Source organism: Oncorhynchus kisutch, linkage group LG29 (genome assembly GCF_002021735.2).
Source record: "Oncorhynchus kisutch isolate 150728-3 linkage group LG29, Okis_V2, whole genome shotgun sequence".
NCBI classification, from domain to species: Eukaryota; Metazoa; Chordata; class Actinopteri; order Salmoniformes; family Salmonidae; genus Oncorhynchus; species Oncorhynchus kisutch.
The window spans coordinates 40668658-40690026 of NC_034202.2; the positions used below are offsets into that span (position 1 = coordinate 40668658).

Sequence of the window (21369 nt, forward strand, 5' to 3'; positions counted from 1 at the left end):
TAGAGGTGTGATGCAGAGATGGAATAAGAGAAGAACAAAAGAGGAACAAGGATGTGTATCCCACCTTGTTTTCATCCAGGAAGTTGAGTTTGATAGTGACGTCGGAGCGAAGACGTTCATATTTGTCCTTGTGGATCTGGTACTGCTCCTGGGCTGTATCTATACGGGCCATGTTCACCACATCCCTGGGTCCAACGCTTAACTCCTCTAGGTCTGCCCTGTACGCATCATACTCCAACCTGTCAGAGAGAGAGAAGAGAGAAGAGACATGAGCTATAACCCCTCATACTCCAACCTGTCAGAGAGAGAGAAGAGACATGAGCTATAACCCCTCATACTCCAACCTGTCAGAGAGAGAGAAGAGACATGAGCTATAACCCCTCATACTCCAACCTGTCAGAGAGAGAGAAGAGACATGAGCTCTAACCCCTCATACTCCAACCTGCCAGAGAGAAGAGACATGAGCTATAACCCCTCATACTCCAACCTGTCAGAGAGAGAGAAGAGACATGAGCTATAACCCATCATACTCCAACCTGTCAGAGAGAGAGAAGAGACATGAGCTATAACCCATCATACTCCAACCTGTCAGAGAGAGAGAGACATGAGCTATAACCCATCAAACTCAACTCTGCTAAATCTACCCTGAGGGGTGCACTGCATAGCAGGATCAATGAGTTAGCCAGCTAACTTTGATTAACAACTAGATGTAACTACTGATTTTTGGGTTAATTAATAAGAAAGCTTAACTTGTTTTTCGTTGAGAGAGACAGAGGGAGAGACAGAGAGGGAGAGACAGAGAGGGAGAGACAGAGACAGACAGAGACAGAGAGAGACAGAGAGAGTAAGAGAGAGAGACAGAGAGAGAGACAGAGAGAGAGAGAAACAGAGAAACAGAGAAACAGAGAGACAGAGAGAGAGACAGAGAGAGAGAGAGAGAGAGAGAGACAGAGAAACAGAGAGACAGAGAGAGAGACAGAGACAGAGAGAGAGACAGAGAGAGAGAGAGAGAGACAGAGAAACAGAGAGACAGAGAGAGAGAGAGAGACAGAGACAGAGAAACAGAGAGACAGAGAGAGAGAGAGAGACAGAGAGAGAGATTGTATTTTTCAACATGTTCTTAAAAATATAGTTTTAGATAAACTGGATTTATACAGGATACTACCCTCTACAACACTATGTCACCAGGACATATACAGGATACTACCCTCTACAACACTATGTCACCAGGACATATACAGGATACTACCCTCTACAACACTATGTCACCAGGACATATACAGGATACTACCCTCTACAACACTATGTCACCAGGACATATACAGGATACTACCCTCTACAACACTATGTCACCAGGACATATACAGGATACTACCCTCTACAACACTATGTCACCAGGACATATACAGGATACTACCCTCTACAACACTATGTCACCAGGACATATACAGGATACTACCCTCTACAACACTATGTCACCAGGACACATACAGGATACTACCCTCTACAACACTATGTCACCAGGACACATACAGGATACTACCCTCTACAACACTATGTCACCAGGACACATACAGGATACTACCCTCTACAACACTATGTCACCAGGACACATACAGGATACTACCCTCTACAACACTATGTCACCAGGACACATACAGGATACTACCCTCTACAACACTATGTCACCAGGACACATACAGGATACTACCCTCTACAACACTATGTCACCAGGACACATACAGGATACTACCCTCTACAACACTATGTCACCAGGACACATACAGGATACTACCCTCTACAACACTATGTCACCAGGACACATACAGGATACTACCCTCTACAACACTATGTCACCAGGACACATACAGGATACTACCCTCTACAACACTATGTCACCAGGACACATACAGGATACTACCCTCTACAACACTATGTCACCAGGACACATACAGGATACTACCCTCTACAACACTATGTCACCAGGACACATACAGGATACTACCCTCTACAACACTATGTCACCAGGACACATACAGGATACTACCCTCTACAACACTATGTCACCAGGACACATACAGGATACTACCCTCTACAACACTATGTCACCAGGACACATACAGGATACTACCCTCTACAACACTATGTCACCAGGACACATACAGGATACTACCCTCTACAACACTATGTCACCAGGACACATACAGGATACTACCCTCTACAAAATAACATTCACTCCAAATCAAAACTCAAAACCTACAACCTGATTTTGGACGGAATTACAGAATAACCTGGAAGGCTTACAACTTCCAACGATTATCATTCCCAAGATATACAGCAAATGCTGTGGAAAACAACAGAAACCTGAAAACACCATCCAACCTGGAACTGAGTGAGTAATGTTTAGTCTGAAAAAGCCAAGAAGAAAATGAAGAAAAATACATTACAAAGATATATTTTACTTTATAAAAGGAATTAATGCTAAGTTAAGGCTACCAAGTTTGATACAACTTCAATTAGCACAGACGTGTCAAGTGAGAAGTGTAAAAGCCCATTAGCCCAACCAAATGGCAGGAGAGTCACACAGTCTACTCCAACCAAATGGAGAGGCCTTAGAAGCTGCCTCCTGCTGTTCAGAGGTAATTAAAATGCAGTACCCTGTGCATGTAAAGAATGATAAGACACAAAAATAGTACAAAATGAAGCTCCTTATGGAAAATCAAGAGATACTTTTTGCTGACTATTACAAAAATGGGAACATCAGCAACCTTATCTTCCACACAGACCATCCCTCGGCATGACGCAGTGCTATATTTATTAAGAGGGGGGGTGTTAACGAGGGGTGGAAACTCAGGATATTAGACAACGAGGACTCTGAGTCAGCTAATATAAATATAAGTCCAGAACAGTAATGGTGCAGGGTAACCCCCAAACAGTTTCAGCTGGACTTTCACCTAATCAAAGAATTAGCCCAGCAGGAGAAGCTCTCCCTTGAGAAAGATACCCCCCACCCCGAGCGGGTCAGACCAGACCTCTTCATTATATAACCCCACAGACGAGCCACCCCGAGCGGGTCAGACCAGACCTCTTCATTATATAACCCCACAGACGAGCCACCCCGAGCGGGTCAGACCAGACCTCTTCATTATATAACCCCACAGACGAGTCACCCCCAGCGGAAAGTCAACCTCCCAGCACAGAGTACTAATCCATCACTGAAAACAGGGATAACTTCACCCAGCTGGAGGTAAGGCAGCTGAAGCACTCCAGTCAGCACAACACCACCACCACTGGAGAGAGAGAGATATCTGCACGCTGGACTGTAGTGAGATAACTTCAACAGGAGAAAAAGCAGCAACACATAGCACTAGAGGAGAGGATCAGACTGCTGGAAGAGAGGTTGAGAGGGGTGGCGTGTGACAGAGAACAACCCACTAGAGAGGTGACGACAGTCTCGACAACACAGGTAACCTGCCTAAACGACTACAGACCCGGAGCACTCACGGCTGTAGCCATGAAGTTCTTTGAAAGGCTGGTAATGGCTCACATCAACACCATTATCCCAGAAACCCTAGACCCACTCCAATTTGCATACCGCCCCAACAGATCCACAGATGATGCAATCTCTATTGCACTCCACACTGCCCTTTCCCACCTGGACAAAGGAACACTTATGTGAGAATGCTATTCATTGACTACCGCTCAGCATTCAACACCATAGTGCCCACAAAGTTCATCACTAAGCTAAGGACCCTGGGACTGAACACCTCCCTCTGCAACTGGATCCTGGACTTCGTGACGGACCGCCCCCAGGTGGTAAGGGTAGGTAACAACACATCCGCCACGCTGATCCTCAACACAGGGACCCCTCGGGGGTTGGTGCTCAGTCCCCTCCTGTACTCCCTGTTCACTCATAACCGCACGGCCAGGCACGACTTCAACACCATTATTAAGTTTGCCGATGACAAGAGTGGTAGGTCTGATCACTGACAACGATGAGACAGCCTATAGGGAGGAGGTCAGAGACCTGGCCGTGCGGTGCCAGGACAACAACCTCTCCCTAAACGTGATCAAGACAATAGAGATGATTGTGGACTACAGGAAAAGGAGGACCGAGCACGGGGCTGCAGTGGAGCAGGGTGAGAGCTTCAAGCTCCTTGGTGTCCACATCACCACCAAACTAACATGGTCCAAACACACCAAGATAGTCATGAAAAGGGCACAACAAAACCTATTCCCCCTCAGGAGACTGAAAAGATTTGGCATGGGTCCTCAGAGCCTCAAAAGGTTCTACAGCTACACCATCGAGAGCATCCTGCCTGACTGGTTGCATCACCGCCTGGTATGGCAACTACTCGGCCTCCGTAGTGCAACCGGCCCAGTACATCACTGGGGCCAAGCTTCCTGCCATCCAGGACCTCTATACCAGGCGGTGTCAGAGGAAGGCTCTAAAAAAAAAAAATAATATCACCAAAGACTACAGCCGCCTTAGTCATAGACTGTTTTCTCTGCTACCACATGACAAGCGGTAACAGAGCGCCAAGTCTAGGTCCAAGAGGCTTCTAAACAGCTTCTACCCCCAAGCCATAAGACTCCTGAACACCTAATCAAATGGCTACTGTCGTGTCTCTGACTGATTACATTATATGACAAGCTATTTTATCAAATCGATTACCTAACGTTTGATTGTTTATGTGATTGAATTAAACCATGCAACAATTAACTCGTTAACAACCTGGGGCACCACGGAAGAGTGTTTATAGAGCTGCGGTCTTCCGAATAAACTCTTAAAGATCTGAATATCTTTTATATCAATAGCAGTCAATTATTCAGTCTCATCGGAACGACGTAAAATTCTTGGATATCTTCACGAACCCTGGCTAATAAGTTGAATCAGCAATAACAAAATTGGCTTAATTATTTATTTACTAAACACCTAAATAAATCACAGAATTACATATACACAGGATGGATCATAAATCGATTACTAATCATGTCATAAAAGAAAAAGTCCCTTAGCGGACAAAACCGATATGATGGCTGGTTACACAAAGAAAGGGGGTTGGGTTTGAATGAAAGAGCGGGAAGACTGAGGGACAAAGGGGATTGGGTCTCTATCGGACCTTATGAAGCTATGCTACCGTAAATACAGAATCGTATGCATTCTAATAACGGCCCATTCAGAAAAGGAAAATGAAAGATGCATATTTACTCTGAGCTGCGCTTCGACAGATGGGACGAAGATGGAAGACTGGTTTGCCCAGCAGAGATCCTTTGAAGAATTTACAGCTGCAGGCGGGTAACTCGACTTCTAGGATGCATCACTTCTTCTTTAATGAATAAGAGTTCAAAGTTCATACCATTTTGCCATAATCAGCTCGTGCTGAATTCTGGCTAGTCTACTAGAAATTGATCCTTCCAGCGTGGTCTCATGTACATTTTGTTATGTAGAGTTGGTTTTCGACCATTCGCAACCACAGCTCACCCTGCTCAGTCCGACGTGAATTGAGTCACGGACGCTTTTATACTGGAGAAGAGAATGTTACACTGACCATGATTTGCGTTGTTTGTTTCTATGTTTTGTTTGGTCAGGGTGTGGATAGGAGTGGGCATTCTGTTGTATGTCTAGTTTGTCTATTTCTATGTGTTTTGGCCTGATATGGTTCTCAATCAGTGACAGGTGTTTGTTGTTGTCTCTGATTGGGAACCATATTTAGGTAGCCTGTGTTGTATTGTAGTTGGTGGGTTATTGTCTATGTGTAGTTGCCTGTGTCTGCACTCGTTGTCATAGCGTCGCGTTAGTTTTCTTGTTTTTGTTTAAGTGTTCGTGTTTTTTCGTCATTCAATAAAAGATTCACACCTTTGGTCTACTCCATACGACGATCGTGACAGAGAAGGGCGTGTTTCATCCCTCTCCAACCAATGTCTGTTCACTTGGGCGTGGCCACTGAGTGAGAATAGAAGGGCGTGTTTCATCCCTCTCCAACCAATGTCTGTTCACTTGGGCGTGGCCACTGAGTGAGAATAGAAGGGCGTGTTTCATCCCTCTCCAACCAATGTCTGTTCACTTGGGCGTGGCCACTGAGTGAGAATAGAAGGGCGTGTTTCATCCCTCTCCAACCAATGTCTGTTCACTTGGGCGTGGCCACTGAGTGAGAATAGAAGGGCGTGTTTGGCTAGGGGTTTGTTGGCTAGGGGTTGGTTGGTTAGGGGTTGGTTGGTTAGGGGTTGGTTGGTTAGGGGTTGGTTGGTTGGTTAGGGGTTGGTTGGTTGGTTAGGGGTTGGTTGGCTAGGGGTTGGTTGGTTAGGGGTTGGTTGGTTAGGGGTTTGTTGGCTAGGGGTTGGTTGGTTAGGGGTTGGTTGGTTAGGGGTTTGTTGGTTAGGGGTTTGTTGGTTGGGGGTTGGTTGGTTAGGGGTTGGTTGGTTAGGGGTTGGTTGGTTAGGGGTTGGTTGGTTAGGGGTTGGTTGGTTAGGGGTTTGTACGTAAGCATTTCACTGTAAGGTTGTAGTATTCGGCGCATGGAACAAATAACATTTGATATTCAAAAGGAAATTATATTAAGAGAGAAACATTTCCTCCTGTGTGCTACCTATAGCCCCCTGAAGAAACAACAATGACAAATGGTTTGATGAAGAATGCAAAAACCTAAGAAAGAACTTGAGAAACCTGTCCAACCAAAAACATAGAGACCCAGAAAACCTGAGTCTACGCCTTCACTATGGTGAATCACAAAAACAATACAGAAATACACTACGGAAAAAGAAGGAACAGCATGTCAGAAATCAGCTCAATGTAATTGAAGAATCCATAGACTCTAACCACTTCTGGGAAAATTGGAAAACACTAAACAAACAACAACACGAAGAATTATCTATCCAAAATGGAGATGTCTGGGTAAACCACTTCTCCAATCTGATTGGCTCTATAACAAAGAAGAGCAAAACCATATACATGATCAAATACAAATCTTAGAATCAGTTATTAAAGACCAGAACCCACTGGATTCCACAACCCACTGGATTCCAGAACCCACTGGATTCCAGAACCCACTGGATTCTCCAATTACATTGAATGAACTACAGGACAACATAAAAACCCTCCAATCCAAAAAGGCCTGTGGTATTGATGGTATCCTCAATGAAATGATAAAATACAGACCACAAATTCCAATTGGCTATACTAAAACTCTTTAACATCATACTTAGCTCTGGCATCTTCCCCAATATTTGGAACCAAGGACTGATCACCCCAATCCACAAAAGTGGAGACAAATTTGACCCAATAACTACCGTGGAATATGCATAAACAGTAACCGTGGGAAAATCCTTTGCATTATCATTAACAGCAGACTCGTACATTTCCTCAGTGAAAACAATGTACTGGGCAAATGTCAAATTGGCTTTTTACCAAATTACATGCAACAGACCATGTATTCACCCTGCACACCCTAATTGACACCCAAACAAAGGCAAAGTCATGCTTTGTTGATTTCAGAAAATCCTTCGACTCAATCTGGCATGAGGTTCTGTTATACGAATTGATGGAAAGTAGTGTTGGGGGTAAAACATACGACATTATAAAATCCATGTAAACAAACAACAAGTGTGCAGTTAAAATTGGCAAAAAAACCCATATATTTCTTTCCTCAGGGTCGTGGGGTGAGACAGGGATGCAGCTTAAGCCCCACCCTCTTCAACATATATATCAATGAATTGGCGCGGGCACTAGAACAGTCTGCAGCACCCGGCCTCCCCCTACTAGAATCTGAAGTCAAACGTCTACTGTTTGCTGATGATCTGGTGCTTCCGTCACCAACCAAGGAGGGCCTACAGCAGCACCTAGATCTTATGCACAGATTCTGTCAGACCTGGGCCCTGACAGTAAATCTCAGTAAGACCAAAATAATGGTGGTCCAAAAACGGTCCAGTCGCCAGGACCACAAATACATATTCCATCTAGACACTGTTGCACTAGAGCACACAAAAAACGATACAAACCTTGGCCTAAACATCAGCGCCACAGGTAACTTCCACAAAGCTTTGAATGATCTGAGAGACAAGGCAAGAAGGGCATTCTATGCCATCAAAAGGAACATACATTTCAACATACCAATTAGGATCTGGCTAAAAATACTTGAATCAGTCATAGAGCCCATTGCCCTTTATGGTTGTGAGGTCTGAGGTCCACTCACCAACCAAGACTTCACAAAATGGGACAAACACCAAATTGAGACTCTGCATGCAGAATTCTGCAGAAATATCCTCCGTGTACAACGTAGAACACCAAATAATGCATGCTGAGCAGAATTAGGCCGATACCCACTATTTATCAAAATCCAGAAAAGAGTTGTTAAATTCTACAACCACCTAAAAGGAAGCGATTCCCAAACCTTCCACAACAAAGCCATCACCTACAGAGAGATGAACCTGGAGAAGAGTCCCCCAAGCAAGCTGGTCCTGGGACTCTGTTCACAAACACAAACAAACCCCACAGAGCCCCAGGACAGCAGCAGAATTAGACCCAAGCAAATCATGAGAAAACAAAAAGATAATTACTTGACACATTGGAAAGAATGACCAAAAAACTGAGCAAACTAGACTGCTATTTGGCCCTAAACAGAGAGTACACAGTGGCAGAATACCTGACCACTGTAACTGACCCAAAATTAAGGAAAGCTTTGACTATGTACAGACTCAGTGAGCATAGCCTTGCTATTGAGAAAGGCCGCCGTAGGCAGACATGGCTCTCAAGAGAAGACAGGCTATGTGCTCACTGCCCTTCCTAACCTCCTGCCAAATAGATGATGAGGAGACGAGAGACAACTCCAACCTGACAGAGAGGAGACGAGAGACAACTCCAACCTGACAGAGGAGATGAGGAGACGAGAGACAACTCCAACCTGACGGAGAGGATACGAGAGTCAACTCCAACCTGACAGAGAGGAGATGAGGAGACGAGAGACAACTCCAACCTGACGGAGAGGAGACGAGACAACTCCAACCTGACAGAGAGGAGACGAGAGACAACTCCAACCTGACAGAGGAGATGAGGAGACGAGAGACAACTCCAACCTGACGGAGAGGATACGAGAGTCAACTCCAACCTGACAGAGAGGAGATGAGGAGACGAGAGACAACTCCAACCTGACGGAGAGGAGACGAGACAACTCCAACCTGACAGAGAGGAGACGAGAGACCACTCCAACCTGACGGAGAGAAGGCGAGAAACAACTCCAACCTGACAGAGAGGAGACGAGAGACCACTCCAACCTGACGGAGAGAAGGCGAGAAACAACTCCAACCTGACAGAGAGGAGACGAGAGACAACTCCAACCTGACAGAGAGGAGACGAGAGACAACTCCAACCTGACAGAGAGGAGATGAGGAGACGAGAGACAACTCCAACCTGACGGAGAGGATACGAGAGTCAACTCCAACCTGACGGAGAGGAGACGAGAGACAACTCCAACCTGACGGAGAGGAGACGAGAGACAACTCCAACCTGACAGAGAGGAGACGAGAGACAACTCCAACCTGACAGAGAGGAGATGAGGAGACGAGAGACAACTCCAACCTGACGGAGAGGAGACGAGACAACTCCAACCTGACAGAGAGGAGACGAGAGACAACTCCAACCTGACAGAGAGGAGATGAGGAGACGAGAGACAACTCCAACCTGACGGAGAGGATACGAGAGTCAACTCCAACCTGACGGAGAGGAGACGAGAGACAACTCCAACCTGACGGAGAGGAGACGAGAGACAACTCCAACCTGACAGAGAGGAGATGAGGAGACGAGAGACAACTCCAACCTGACGGAGAGGAGACGAGACAACTCCAACCTGACAGAGAGGAGACGAGACAACTCCAACCTGACAGAGAGGAGATGAGAAACAACTCCAACCTGACAGAGAGGAGACGAGAGACAACTCCAACCTGACAGAGAGGAGACGAGAGACAACTCCAACCTGACAGAGAGGAGACGAGAGACAACTCCAACCTGACAGAGAGGAGATGAGGAGACGAGAGACAACTCCAACCTGACGGAGAGGATACGAGAGTCAACTCCAACCTGACGGAGAGGAGACGAGAGACAACTCCAACCTGACGGAGAGGAGACGAGAGACAACTCCAACCTGACAGAGAGGAGATGAGGAGACGAGAGACAACTCCAACCTGACGGAGAGGAGACGAGACAACTCCAACCTGACAGAGAGGAGATGAGAGACAACTCCAACCTGACAGAGAGAAGGCGAGAGACAACTCCAACCTGACAGAGAGAAGGCGAGAGACAACTCCAACCTGACAGAGAGGAGACGATAGACAAGTCCAACCTGACGGAGAGGAGACGAGAGACAACTCCAACCTGACAGAGAGGAGACGAGAGACAACTCCAACCTGACAGAGAGGAGATGAGGAGACGAGAGACAACTCCAACCTGACGGAGAGGAGACGAGAGACAACTCCAACCTGACGGAGAGGAGACGAGAGACAACTCCAACCTGACAGAGAGGAGACGAGAGACAACTCCAACCTGACAGAGAGGAGATGAGGAGACGAGAGACAACTCCAACCTGACGGAGAGGAGACGAGAGACAACTCCAACCTGACAGAGAGGAGATGAGAGACAACTCCAACCTGACAGAGAGAAGGCGAGAGACAACTCCAACCTGACAGAGAGGAGACGATAGACAAGTCCAACTTGACAGAGAGGAGACGATAGACAAGTCCAACCTGACAGAGAGGAAACAACTCCAACCTGACAGAGAGAAGGCGAGAGACAACTCCAACCTGACAGAGAGGAGACGATAGACAAGTCCAACTTGACAGAGAGGAGACGAGCGACAACTCCAACCTGACAGAGAGGAGACGAGCGACAACTCCAACCTGACAGAGAGGAGACGAGAGACAACTCCAACCTGACAGAGAGGAGACGAGAGACAACTCCAACCTGACAGAGAGGAGATGAGGAGACGAGAGACAACTCCAACCTGACGGAGAGGAGACAACTCCAACCTGACAGAGAGGAGATGAGAGACAACTCCAACCTGACAGAGAGAAGGCGAGAGACAACTCCAACCTGACAGAGAGGAGACGATAGACAAGTCCAACTTGACAGAGAGGAGACGAGCGACAACTCCAACCTGACAGAGAGGAGACGAGCGACAACTCCAACCTGACAGAGAGGAGACGAGAGACAACTCCAACCTGACAGAGAGGAGATGAGGAGACGAGAGACAACTCCAACCTGACGGAGAGGAGACGAGAGACAACTCCAACCTGACAGAGAGGAGACGAGAGACAACTCCAACCTGACAGAGAGAAGACGAGAGACAACTCCAACCTGACAGAGAGAAGGCGAGAGACAACTCCAACCTGACAGAGAGAAGGCGAGAGACAACTCCAACCTGACAGAGAGGAGACGAGAGACAACTCCAACCTGACAGAGAGGAGATGAGGAGACGAGAGACAACTCCAACCTGACAAAGAGAAGGCGAGAGACAACTCCAACCTGACAGAGAGGAGATGAGGAGACGAGAGACAAGTCCAACCTGACGGAGAGGAGACGAGAGACAAGTCCAACCTGACAGAGAGGAGACGAGAGACAAGTCCAACCTGACAGAGAGGAGACGAGAGACAAGTCCAACCTGACAGAGAGGAGACGAGAGACAAGTCCAATCTGACAGAGAGGAGACGATAGACAAGTCCAACCTGACAGAGAGGAAACGAGACAACTCCAACCTGACAGAGAGAAGGCGAGAGACAACTCCAACCTGACGGAGAGAAGGCGAGAAACAACTCCAACCTGACAGAGAGGAGACGAGAGACAACTCGAACCTGACAGGGAGGAGACGAGAGACAACTCCAACCTGACAGAGAGGAGATGAGGAGACGAGAGACAACTCCAACCTGACGGAGAGGAGACGAGAGACAAGTCCAACCTGACAGAGAGGAGACGAGAGACAAGTCCAACCTGACAGAGAGGAGACGAGAGACAAGTCCAACCTGACAGAGAGGAGACGAGAGACAACTCCAACCCGACAGAGGAGACGATAGACAACTCCAACCTGACAGAGAGGAGACGAGAGACAACTCCAACCTGACAGAGAGGAGATGAGGATACGAGAGTCAACTCCAACCTGACGGAGAGGAGACGAGACAACTCCAACCTGACAGAGAGAAGGCGAGAAACAACTCCAACCTGACAGAGAGGAGACGAGAGACAACTCCAACCTGACAGAGAGGAGACGAGAGACAACTCCAACCTGACAGAGAGGAGACGAGAGACAACTCCAACCTGACAGAGAGGAGACGAGAGACAACTCCAACCTGACAGAGAGGAGACGAGAGACAACTCCAACCTGACAGAGAGGAGATGAGGAGACGAGAGACAACTCCAACCTGACGGAGAGGATACGAGAGTCAACTCCAACCTGACAGAGAGGAGACGAGAGACAAGTCCAACCTGACAGAGAGGAGACGAGACAACTCCAACCTGACGGAGAGGAGACGAGACAACTCCAACCTGACAGAGAGAAGGCGAGAGACAACTCCAACCTGACGGAGAGAAGGCGAGAGACAACTCCAACCTGACGGAGAGAAGGCGAGAGACAACTCCAACCTGACGGAGAGAAGGCGAGAGACAACTCCAACCTGACGGAGAGAAGGCGAGAGACAACTCCAACCTGAGAGAGAGGAGACGAGAGACAACTCCAACCTGACAGAGAGGAGACGAGAGACAACTCCAACCTGACAGAGAGGAGATGAGGAGACGAGAGACAACTCCAACCTGACGGAGAGGATACGAGAGACAAGTCCAACCTGACAGAGAGGAGACGAGAGACAAGTCCAACCTGACAGAGAGGAGACGAGAGACAAGTCCAACCTGACAGAGAGGAGACGAGAGACAAGTCCAACCTGATAGAGAGGAGACGAGAGACAAGTCCAACCTGACAGAGAGGAGACGAGAGACAACTCCAACCCGACAGAGAGGAGACGATAGACAACTCCAACCTGACAGAGGAGATGAGGAAACGAGAGACAACTCCAACCTGACAGAGAGGAAACGAGAGACAACTCCAACCTGACAGAGAGGAAACGAGAGACAACTCAACCTGACGGAGAGGAGACGAGAGACAACTCCAACCTGACGGAGAGGAGACGAGAGACAACTCCAACCTGACAGAGAGAAGGCGAGAGACAACTCCAACCTGACGGAGAGAAGGCGAGAAACAACTCCAACCTGACAGAGAGGAGACGAGAGACAACTCCAACCTGACAGAGAGGAGACGAGAGACAACTCCAACCTGACAGAGAGGAGATGAGGAGACGAGAGACAACTCCAACCTGACGGAGAGGATACGAGAGACAAGTCCAACCTGACAGAGAGGAGACGAGAGACAAGTCCAACCTGACAGAGAGGAGACGAGAGACAACTCCAACCTGACAGAGAGGAGATGAGGAGACGAGAGACAACTCCAACCTGACGGAGAGGATACGAGAGTCAACTCCAACCTGACAGAGAGGCGATGAGGAGACGAGAGACAACTCCAACCTGACGGAGAGGAGACGAGACAACTCCAACCTGACAGAGAGAAGGCGAGAAACAACTCCAACCTGACAGAGAGGAGACGAGAGACAACTCCAACCTGACAGAGAGGAGACGAGAGACAACTCCAACCTGACAGAGAGGAGACGAGAGACAACTCCAACCTGACAGAGAGGAGACGAGAGACAACTCCAACCTGACAGAGAGGAGACGAGAGACAACTCCAACCTGACAGAGAGGAGATGAGGAGACGAGAGACAACTCCAACCTGACGGAGAGGATACGAGAGTCAACTCCAACCTGACAGAGAGGAGATGAGGAGACGAGAGACAACTCCAACCTGACGGAGAGGATACGAGAGTCAACTCCAACCTGACAGAGAGGAGATGAGGAGACGAGAGACAACTCCAACCTGACGGAGAGGAGACGAGACAACTCCAACCTGACAGAGAGAAGGCGAGAGACCACTCCAACCTGACGGAGAGAAGGCGAGAAACAACTCCAACCTGACAGAGAGGAGACGAGAGACAACTCCAACCTGACAGAGAGGAGACGAGAGACAACTCCAACCTGACAGAGAGGAGACGAGAGACAACTCCAACCTGACAGAGAGGAGACGAGAGACAACTCCAACCTGACAGAGAGAAGGCGAGAGACAACTCCAACCTGACAGAGAGGAAACAACTCCAACTTGACAGAGAGGAGACGAGCGACAACTCCAACCTGACAGAGAGGAGACGGGCGACAACTCCAACCTGACAGAGAGGAGACGAGAGACAACTCCAACCTGACAGAGAGGAGATGAGGAGACGAGAGACAACTCCAACCTGACGGAGAGGAGACGAGAGACAACTCCAACCTGACAGAGAGGAGACAACTCCAACCTGACAGAGAGAAGACGAGAGACAACTCCAACCTGACAGAGAGAAGGCGAGAGACAACTCCAACCTGACAGAGAGGAGACGAGAGACAACTCCAACCTGACAGAGAGGAGATGAGGAGACGAGAGACAACTCCAACCTGACGGAGAGGAGACGAGAGACAACTCCAACCTGACAGAGAGGAGACAACTCCAACCTGACAGAGAGAAGACGAGAGACAACTCCAACCTGACAGAGAGGAGACGAGAGACAACTCCAACCTGACAGAGAGGAGACGAGAGACAACTCCAACCTGACAGAGAGGAGACGAGAGACAACTCCAACCTGACAGAGAGGAGACGAGAGACAACTCCAACCTGACAAAGAGAAGGCGAGAGACAACTCACCCCTGACAGAGAGGAGATGAGGAGACGAGAGACAAGTCCTACCTGACGGAGAGGAGACGAGAGACAACTCCAACCTGACGGAGAGGAGACGAAACAACTCCAACCTGACAGAGAGGAGACGAGCGACAACTCCAACCTGACAGAGAGGAGACGAGCGACAACTCCAACCTGACAGAGAGGAGACGAGAGACAACTCCAACCTGACAGAGAGGAGACGAGAGACAACTCCAACCTGACAGAGAGGAGATGAGGAGACGAGAGACAACTCCAACCTGACGGAGAGGAGACGAGACAACTCCAACCTGACAGAGAGGAGATGAGAGACAACTCCAACCTGACAGAGAGAAGGCGAGAGACAACTCCAACCTGACAGAGAGGAGACGATAGACAAGTCCAACTTGACAGAGAGGAGACGATAGACAAGTCCAACCTGACAGAGAGGAAACAACTCCAACCTGACAGAGAGAAGGCGAGAGACAACTCCAACCTGACAGAGAGGAGACGATAGACAAGTCCAACTTGACAGAGAGGAGACGAGCGACAACTCCAACCTGACAGAGAGGAGACGAGCGACAACTCCAACCTGACAGAGAGGAGACGAGAGACAACTCCAACCTGACAGAGAGGAGATGAGGAGACGAGAGACAACTCCAACCTGACGGAGAGGAGACGAGAGACAACTCCAACCTGACAGAGAGGAGACGAGAGACAACTCCAACCTGACAGAGAGAAGACGAGAGACAACTCCAACCTGACAGAGAGAAGGCGAGAGACAACTCCAACCTGACAGAGAGAAGGCGAGAGACAACTCCAACCTGACAGAGAGGAGACGAGAGACAACTCCAACCTGACAGAGAGGAGATGAGGAGACGAGAGACAACTCCAACCTGACAAAGAGAAGGCGAGAGACAACTCCAACCTGACAGAGAGGAGATGAGGAGACGAGAGACAAGTCCAACCTGACGGAGAGGAGACGAGAGACAAGTCCAACCTGACAGAGAGGAGACGAGAGACAAGTCCAACCTGACAGAGAGGAGACGAGAGACAAGTCCAACCTGACAGAGAGGAGACGAGAGACAAGTCCAATCTGACAGAGAGGAGACGATAGACAAGTCCAACCTGACAGAGAGGAAACGAGACAACTCCAACCTGACAGAGAGAAGGCGAGAGACAACTCCAACCTGACGGAGAGAAGGCGAGAAACAACTCCAACCTGACAGAGAGGAGACGAGAGACAACTCGAACCTGACAGGGAGGAGACGAGAGACAACTCCAACCTGACAGAGAGGAGATGAGGAGACGAGAGACAACTCCAACCTGACGGAGAGGAGACGAGAGACAAGTCCAACCTGACAGAGAGGAGACGAGAGACCAAGTCCAACCTGACAGAGAGGAGACGAGAGACAAGTCCAACCTGACAGAGAGGAGACGAGAGACAACTCCAACCCGACAGAGGAGACGATAGACAACTCCAACCTGACAGAGAGGAGACGAGAGACAACTCCAACCTGACAGAGAGGAGATGAGGATACGAGAGTCAACTCCAACCTGACGGAGAGGAGACGAGACAACTCCAACCTGACAGAGAGAAGGCGAGAAAACAACTCCAACCTGACAGAGAGGAGACGAGAGACAACTCCAACCTGACAGAGAGGAGACGAGAGACAACTCCAACCTGACAGAGAGGAGACGAGAGACAACTCCAACCTGACAGAGAGGAGACGAGAGACAACTCCAACCTGACAGAGAGGAGACGAGAGACAACTCCAACCTGACAGAGAGGAGATGAGGAGACGAGAGACAACTCCAACCTGACGGAGAGGATACGAGAGTCAACTCCAACCTGACAGAGAGGAGACGAGAGACAAGTCCAACCTGACAGAGAGGAGACGAGACAACTCCAACCTGACGGAGAGGAGACGAGACAACTCCAACCTGACAGAGAGAAGGCGAGAGACAACTCCAACCTGACGGAGAGAAGGCGAGAGACAACTCCAACCTGACGGAGAGAAGGCGAGAGACAACTCCAACCTGACGGAGAGAAGGCGAGAGACAACTCCAACCTGACGGAGAGAAGGCGAGAGACAACTCCAACCTGACAGAGAGAAGGCGAGAGACAACTCCAACCTGACAGAGAGGAGACGATAGACAAGTCCAACTTGACAGAGAGGAGACGATAGACAAGTCCAACCTGACAGAGAGGAAACAACTCCAACCTGACAGAGAGAAGGCGAGAGACAACTCCAACCTGACAGAGAGGAGACGATAGACAAGTCCAACTTGACAGAGAGGAGACGAGCGACAACTCCAACCTGACAGAGAGGAGACGAGCGACAACTCCAACCTGACAGAGAGGAGACGAGAGACAACTCCAACCTGACAGAGAGGAGATGAGGAGACGAGAGACAACTCCAACCTGACGGAGAGGAGACGAGAGACAACTCCAACCTGACAGAGAGGAGACGAGAGACAACTCCAACCTGACAGAGAGAAGACGAGAGACAACTCCAACCTGACGGAGAGAGAAGGCGAGAGAGACAACTCCAACCTGACGGAGAGAAGGCGAAGAGACAACTCCAACCTGACGGAGAGAAGGCGAGAGACAACTCCAACCTGACGGAGAGAAGGCGAGAGACAACTCCAACCTGACAGAGAGGAGACGAGAGACAACTCCAACCTGACAGAGAGGGAGACGAGAGACAACTCCAACCTGACAGAGAGGAGATGAGGAGACGAGAGACAACTCCAACCTGACGGAGAGGATACGAGAGACAAGTCCAACCTGACAGAGAGGAGACGAGAGACAAGTCCAACCTGACAGAGAGGAGACGAGAGACAAGTCCAACCTGACAGAGAGGAGACGAGAGACAAGTCCAACCTGATAGAGAGGAGACGAGAGACAAGTCCAACCTGACAGAGAGGAGACGAGAGACAACTCCAACCCGACAGAGAGGAGACGATAGACAACTCCAACCTGACAGAGGAGATGAGGAAACGAGAGACAACTCCAACCTGACAGAGAGGAAACGAGGAGACAACTCCAACCTGACAGAGAGGAAACGAGAGACAACTCAACCTGACGGAGAGGAGACGAGAGACAACTCCAACCTGACGGAGAGGAGACGAGAGACAACTCCATACCTGACAGAGAGAAGGCGAGAGACAACTCCAACCTGACGGAGAGAAGGCGAGAAAACAACTCCAACCTGACAGAGGAGGAGCGAGAGAGACAACTCCAACCTGACAGAGAGGAGACGAGAGACAACTCCAACCTGACAGAGAGGAGATGAGGAGACGAGAGACAACTCCAACCTGACGGAGAGGATACGAGAGACAAGTCCAACCTGACAGAGAGGAGACGAGAGACCAAGTCCAACCTGACAGAGAGGAGACGAGAGACAACTCCAAACTGACAGAGAGGAGATGAGAGACGAGAGACAACTCCAACCTGACGGAGAGGATACGAGAGTCAACTCCAACCTGACAGAGAGGCGATGAGGAGACGAGAGACAACTCCAACCTGACGGAGAGGAGACGAGACAACTCCAACCTGACAGAGGAGAAGGCGAGAAACAACTCCAACTGACAGAGAGACGAGAGACAACTCCAACCTGACAGAGGAGACGAGGAACTCCAACCTGACAGAGAGGAGACGAGAGACAACTCCAACCTGACAGAGAGGAGACGAGAGACAACTCCAACCTGACAGAGAGGAGACGAGAGACAACTCCAACCTGACAGAGAGGAGACGAGAGACAACTCCAACCTGACAGAGAGGAGACGAGAGACAACTCCAACCTGACAGAGAGGAGGAGGAGACAACTCCAACCTGACGGAGAGGAGACGAGAGACAACTCCAACCTGACAGAGAGGAGACGAGAGACAACTCCAACCTGACAGAGAGGAGACGAGAGACAACTCCAACCTGACGGAGAGGAGACGAGAGACAACTCCAACCTGACAGAGAGGAGACAACTCCAACCTGACAGAGAGGAGACGAGAGACAACTCCAACCTGACAGAGAGAAGGCGAGAGACAACTCCAACCTGACAGAGAGAGACGAGAGACAACTCCAACCTGACAGAGAGGAGACGAGAGACAACTCCAACCTGACAGAGAGGAGACGAGAGACAACTCCAACCTGACAGAGAGGAGACGAGAGACAACTCCAACCTGACAGGAGAGGAGACGAGAGACAACTCCAACCTGACGGAGAGGAGACGAGAGACAACTCCAACCTGACAGAGAGGAGACGAGAGACAACTCCAACCTGACAGAGAGAGACGAGAGACAACTCCAACCTGACAGAGAGAAGGCGAGAGACAACTCCAACCTGACAGAGAGGAGACGAGAGACAACTCCAACCTGACAGAGAGGGAGACAACTCCAACCTGACAGAGAGGAGACGAGAGACAACTCCAACCTGACAGAGAGGAGACGAGAGACAACTCCAACCTGACAGAGAGGAGACGAGAGACAACTCCAACCTGACAGAGAGGAGACGAGAGACAACTCCAACCTGACAGAGAGGAGACGAGAGACAACTCCAACCTGACAGAGAGAAGACGAGAGACAACTCCAACCTGACAGAGAGAAGGCGAGAGACAACTCCAACCTGACAGAGAGGAGACGAGAGACAACTCCAACCTGACAGAGAGGAGACGAGAGACAACTCCAACCTGAACAGAGAGGAGATGAGGAGACGTAGAGACAACTCCCCAACCTGACAAAGAGAAGGCGAGGAGAGACAACCTCCAACCTTGACAGAGAGGAGATGAGGAGACGAGAGACAAGTCCAACCTGACGGAGAGGAGCCGCCACGAAGAGACAAGTCCATGACCGACGGAGAAGGCGTAAGAGAGACAAGTCCAACCTGACAGAGAGGAGACGAGAGACACACTCCAACCTGACGGAGAGAGACGAGAGACAACTCCAACCTGACGGAGAGGGAGGACGAAACAACTCCAACCTCGACAGAGAGAATGCGAGAGAAGAGCCAACTCCAACCTGACGGAGAGAGACGAAGGCGAGAGAGAAACAACTCCAACCTGACAGAGAGGAGACGAGAGCAACTACCAACCTGAACCGGAGAGAAGGCGAGAGCGACAACTCCCAACTGACAGAGAGAGACGAGAGACGAGAGACAACTCCAACCTGACCAGATGAGAGGAGTACGAGAGACAACTCCAACCTGACGGAGAGGAGATGAGGAGACGAGAGACAACTCCAACCTGACGGAGAGGATACGAGAGTCAACTCCAACCTGACAGAGAGGAGATGAGGAGACGAGACAACTCCAACCTGACAGAGAGAAGGCGAGAGACCACTCCAACCTGACGGAGAGAAGGCGAGAAACAACTCCAACCTGACGGAGAGGAGACGAAACAACTCCAACCTGACAGAGAGAAGGCGAGAGACAACTCCAACCTGACGGAGAGAAGGCGAGAAAACAACTTCCAACCTGACAGAGAGGAGACGAGAGACAACTCCAACCTGACAGAGAGGGAAAACAACTCCAACTTGACAGAGAGGAGACGAGCGACAACTCCAACCTGACAGAGAGGAGACGAGCGACAACTCCAACCTGACAGAGAGGAGACGAGCGACAACTCCAACCTGACAGAGAGGAGACGAGAGACAACTCCAACCTGACAGAGAGGAGATGAGGAGACGAGAGACAACTCCAACCTGACAGAGAGAAGACGAGAGACAACTCCAACCTGACAGAGAGAAGGCGAGAGACAACTCCAACCTGACAGAGAGAAGACGAGAGACAACTCCAACCTGACAGAGAGGAGACGAGAGACAACTCCAACCTGACGGAGAGAAGGCGAGAAACAACTCCAACCTGACAGAGAGGAGATGAGGAGACGAGAGACAAGTCCAACCTGACGGAGAGGAGACGAGAGACAAGTCCAACCTGACGGAGAGGAGACGAGAGACAAGTCCAACCTGACGGAGAGGAGACGAGAGACAAGTCCAACCTGACAGAGAGGAGACGAGAGACAAGTCCAACCTGACAGAGAGGAGACGAGAGACAACTCCAACCTGACGGAGAGGAGACGAGAGACAACTCCAACCTGACGGAGAGGAGACGAAACAACTCCAACCTGACAGAGAGAAGGCGAGAGACAACTCCAACCTGACGGAGAGAAGGCGAGAAACAACTCCAACCTGACAGAGAGGAGACGAGAGACAACTCCAACCTGACGGAGAGAAGGCGAGAGACAACTCCAACCTGACAGAGAGGAGACGAGAGACAACTCCAACTGACGGAGAGGAGATGAGGAGACGAGAGACAACTCCAACCTGACGGAGAGGATACGAGAGTCAACTCCAACCTGACAGAGAGGAGATGAGGAGACGAGACAACTCCAACCTGACAGAGAGAAGGCGAGAGGACCACTCCAACCTGACGGAGAGAAGGCGAGAAACAACTCCAACCTGACAGAGAGGAGACGAGAGACAACTCCAACCTGACAGAGAGGAGACGAGAGACAACTCCAACCTGACAGAGAGGAGACGAGAGACAACTCCAACCTGACAGAGAGGA

General features: G+C 49.7%; 1 protein-coding gene across 1 annotated transcript in view; it reads right to left on the reverse strand.

The window, feature by feature from the left end:
* arfip2b (ADP-ribosylation factor interacting protein 2b) overlaps window positions 1-21369 on the reverse strand; it is a 40835-nt gene that overhangs the window by 1530 nt on the left and 17936 nt on the right. The window contains exon 4 of the mRNA XM_031809089.1: window positions 65-239. Coding sequence (XP_031664949.1) covers window positions 65-239 — 175 coding nt within the window. The remainder of the gene's footprint in view (window positions 1-64; window positions 240-21369) is intronic.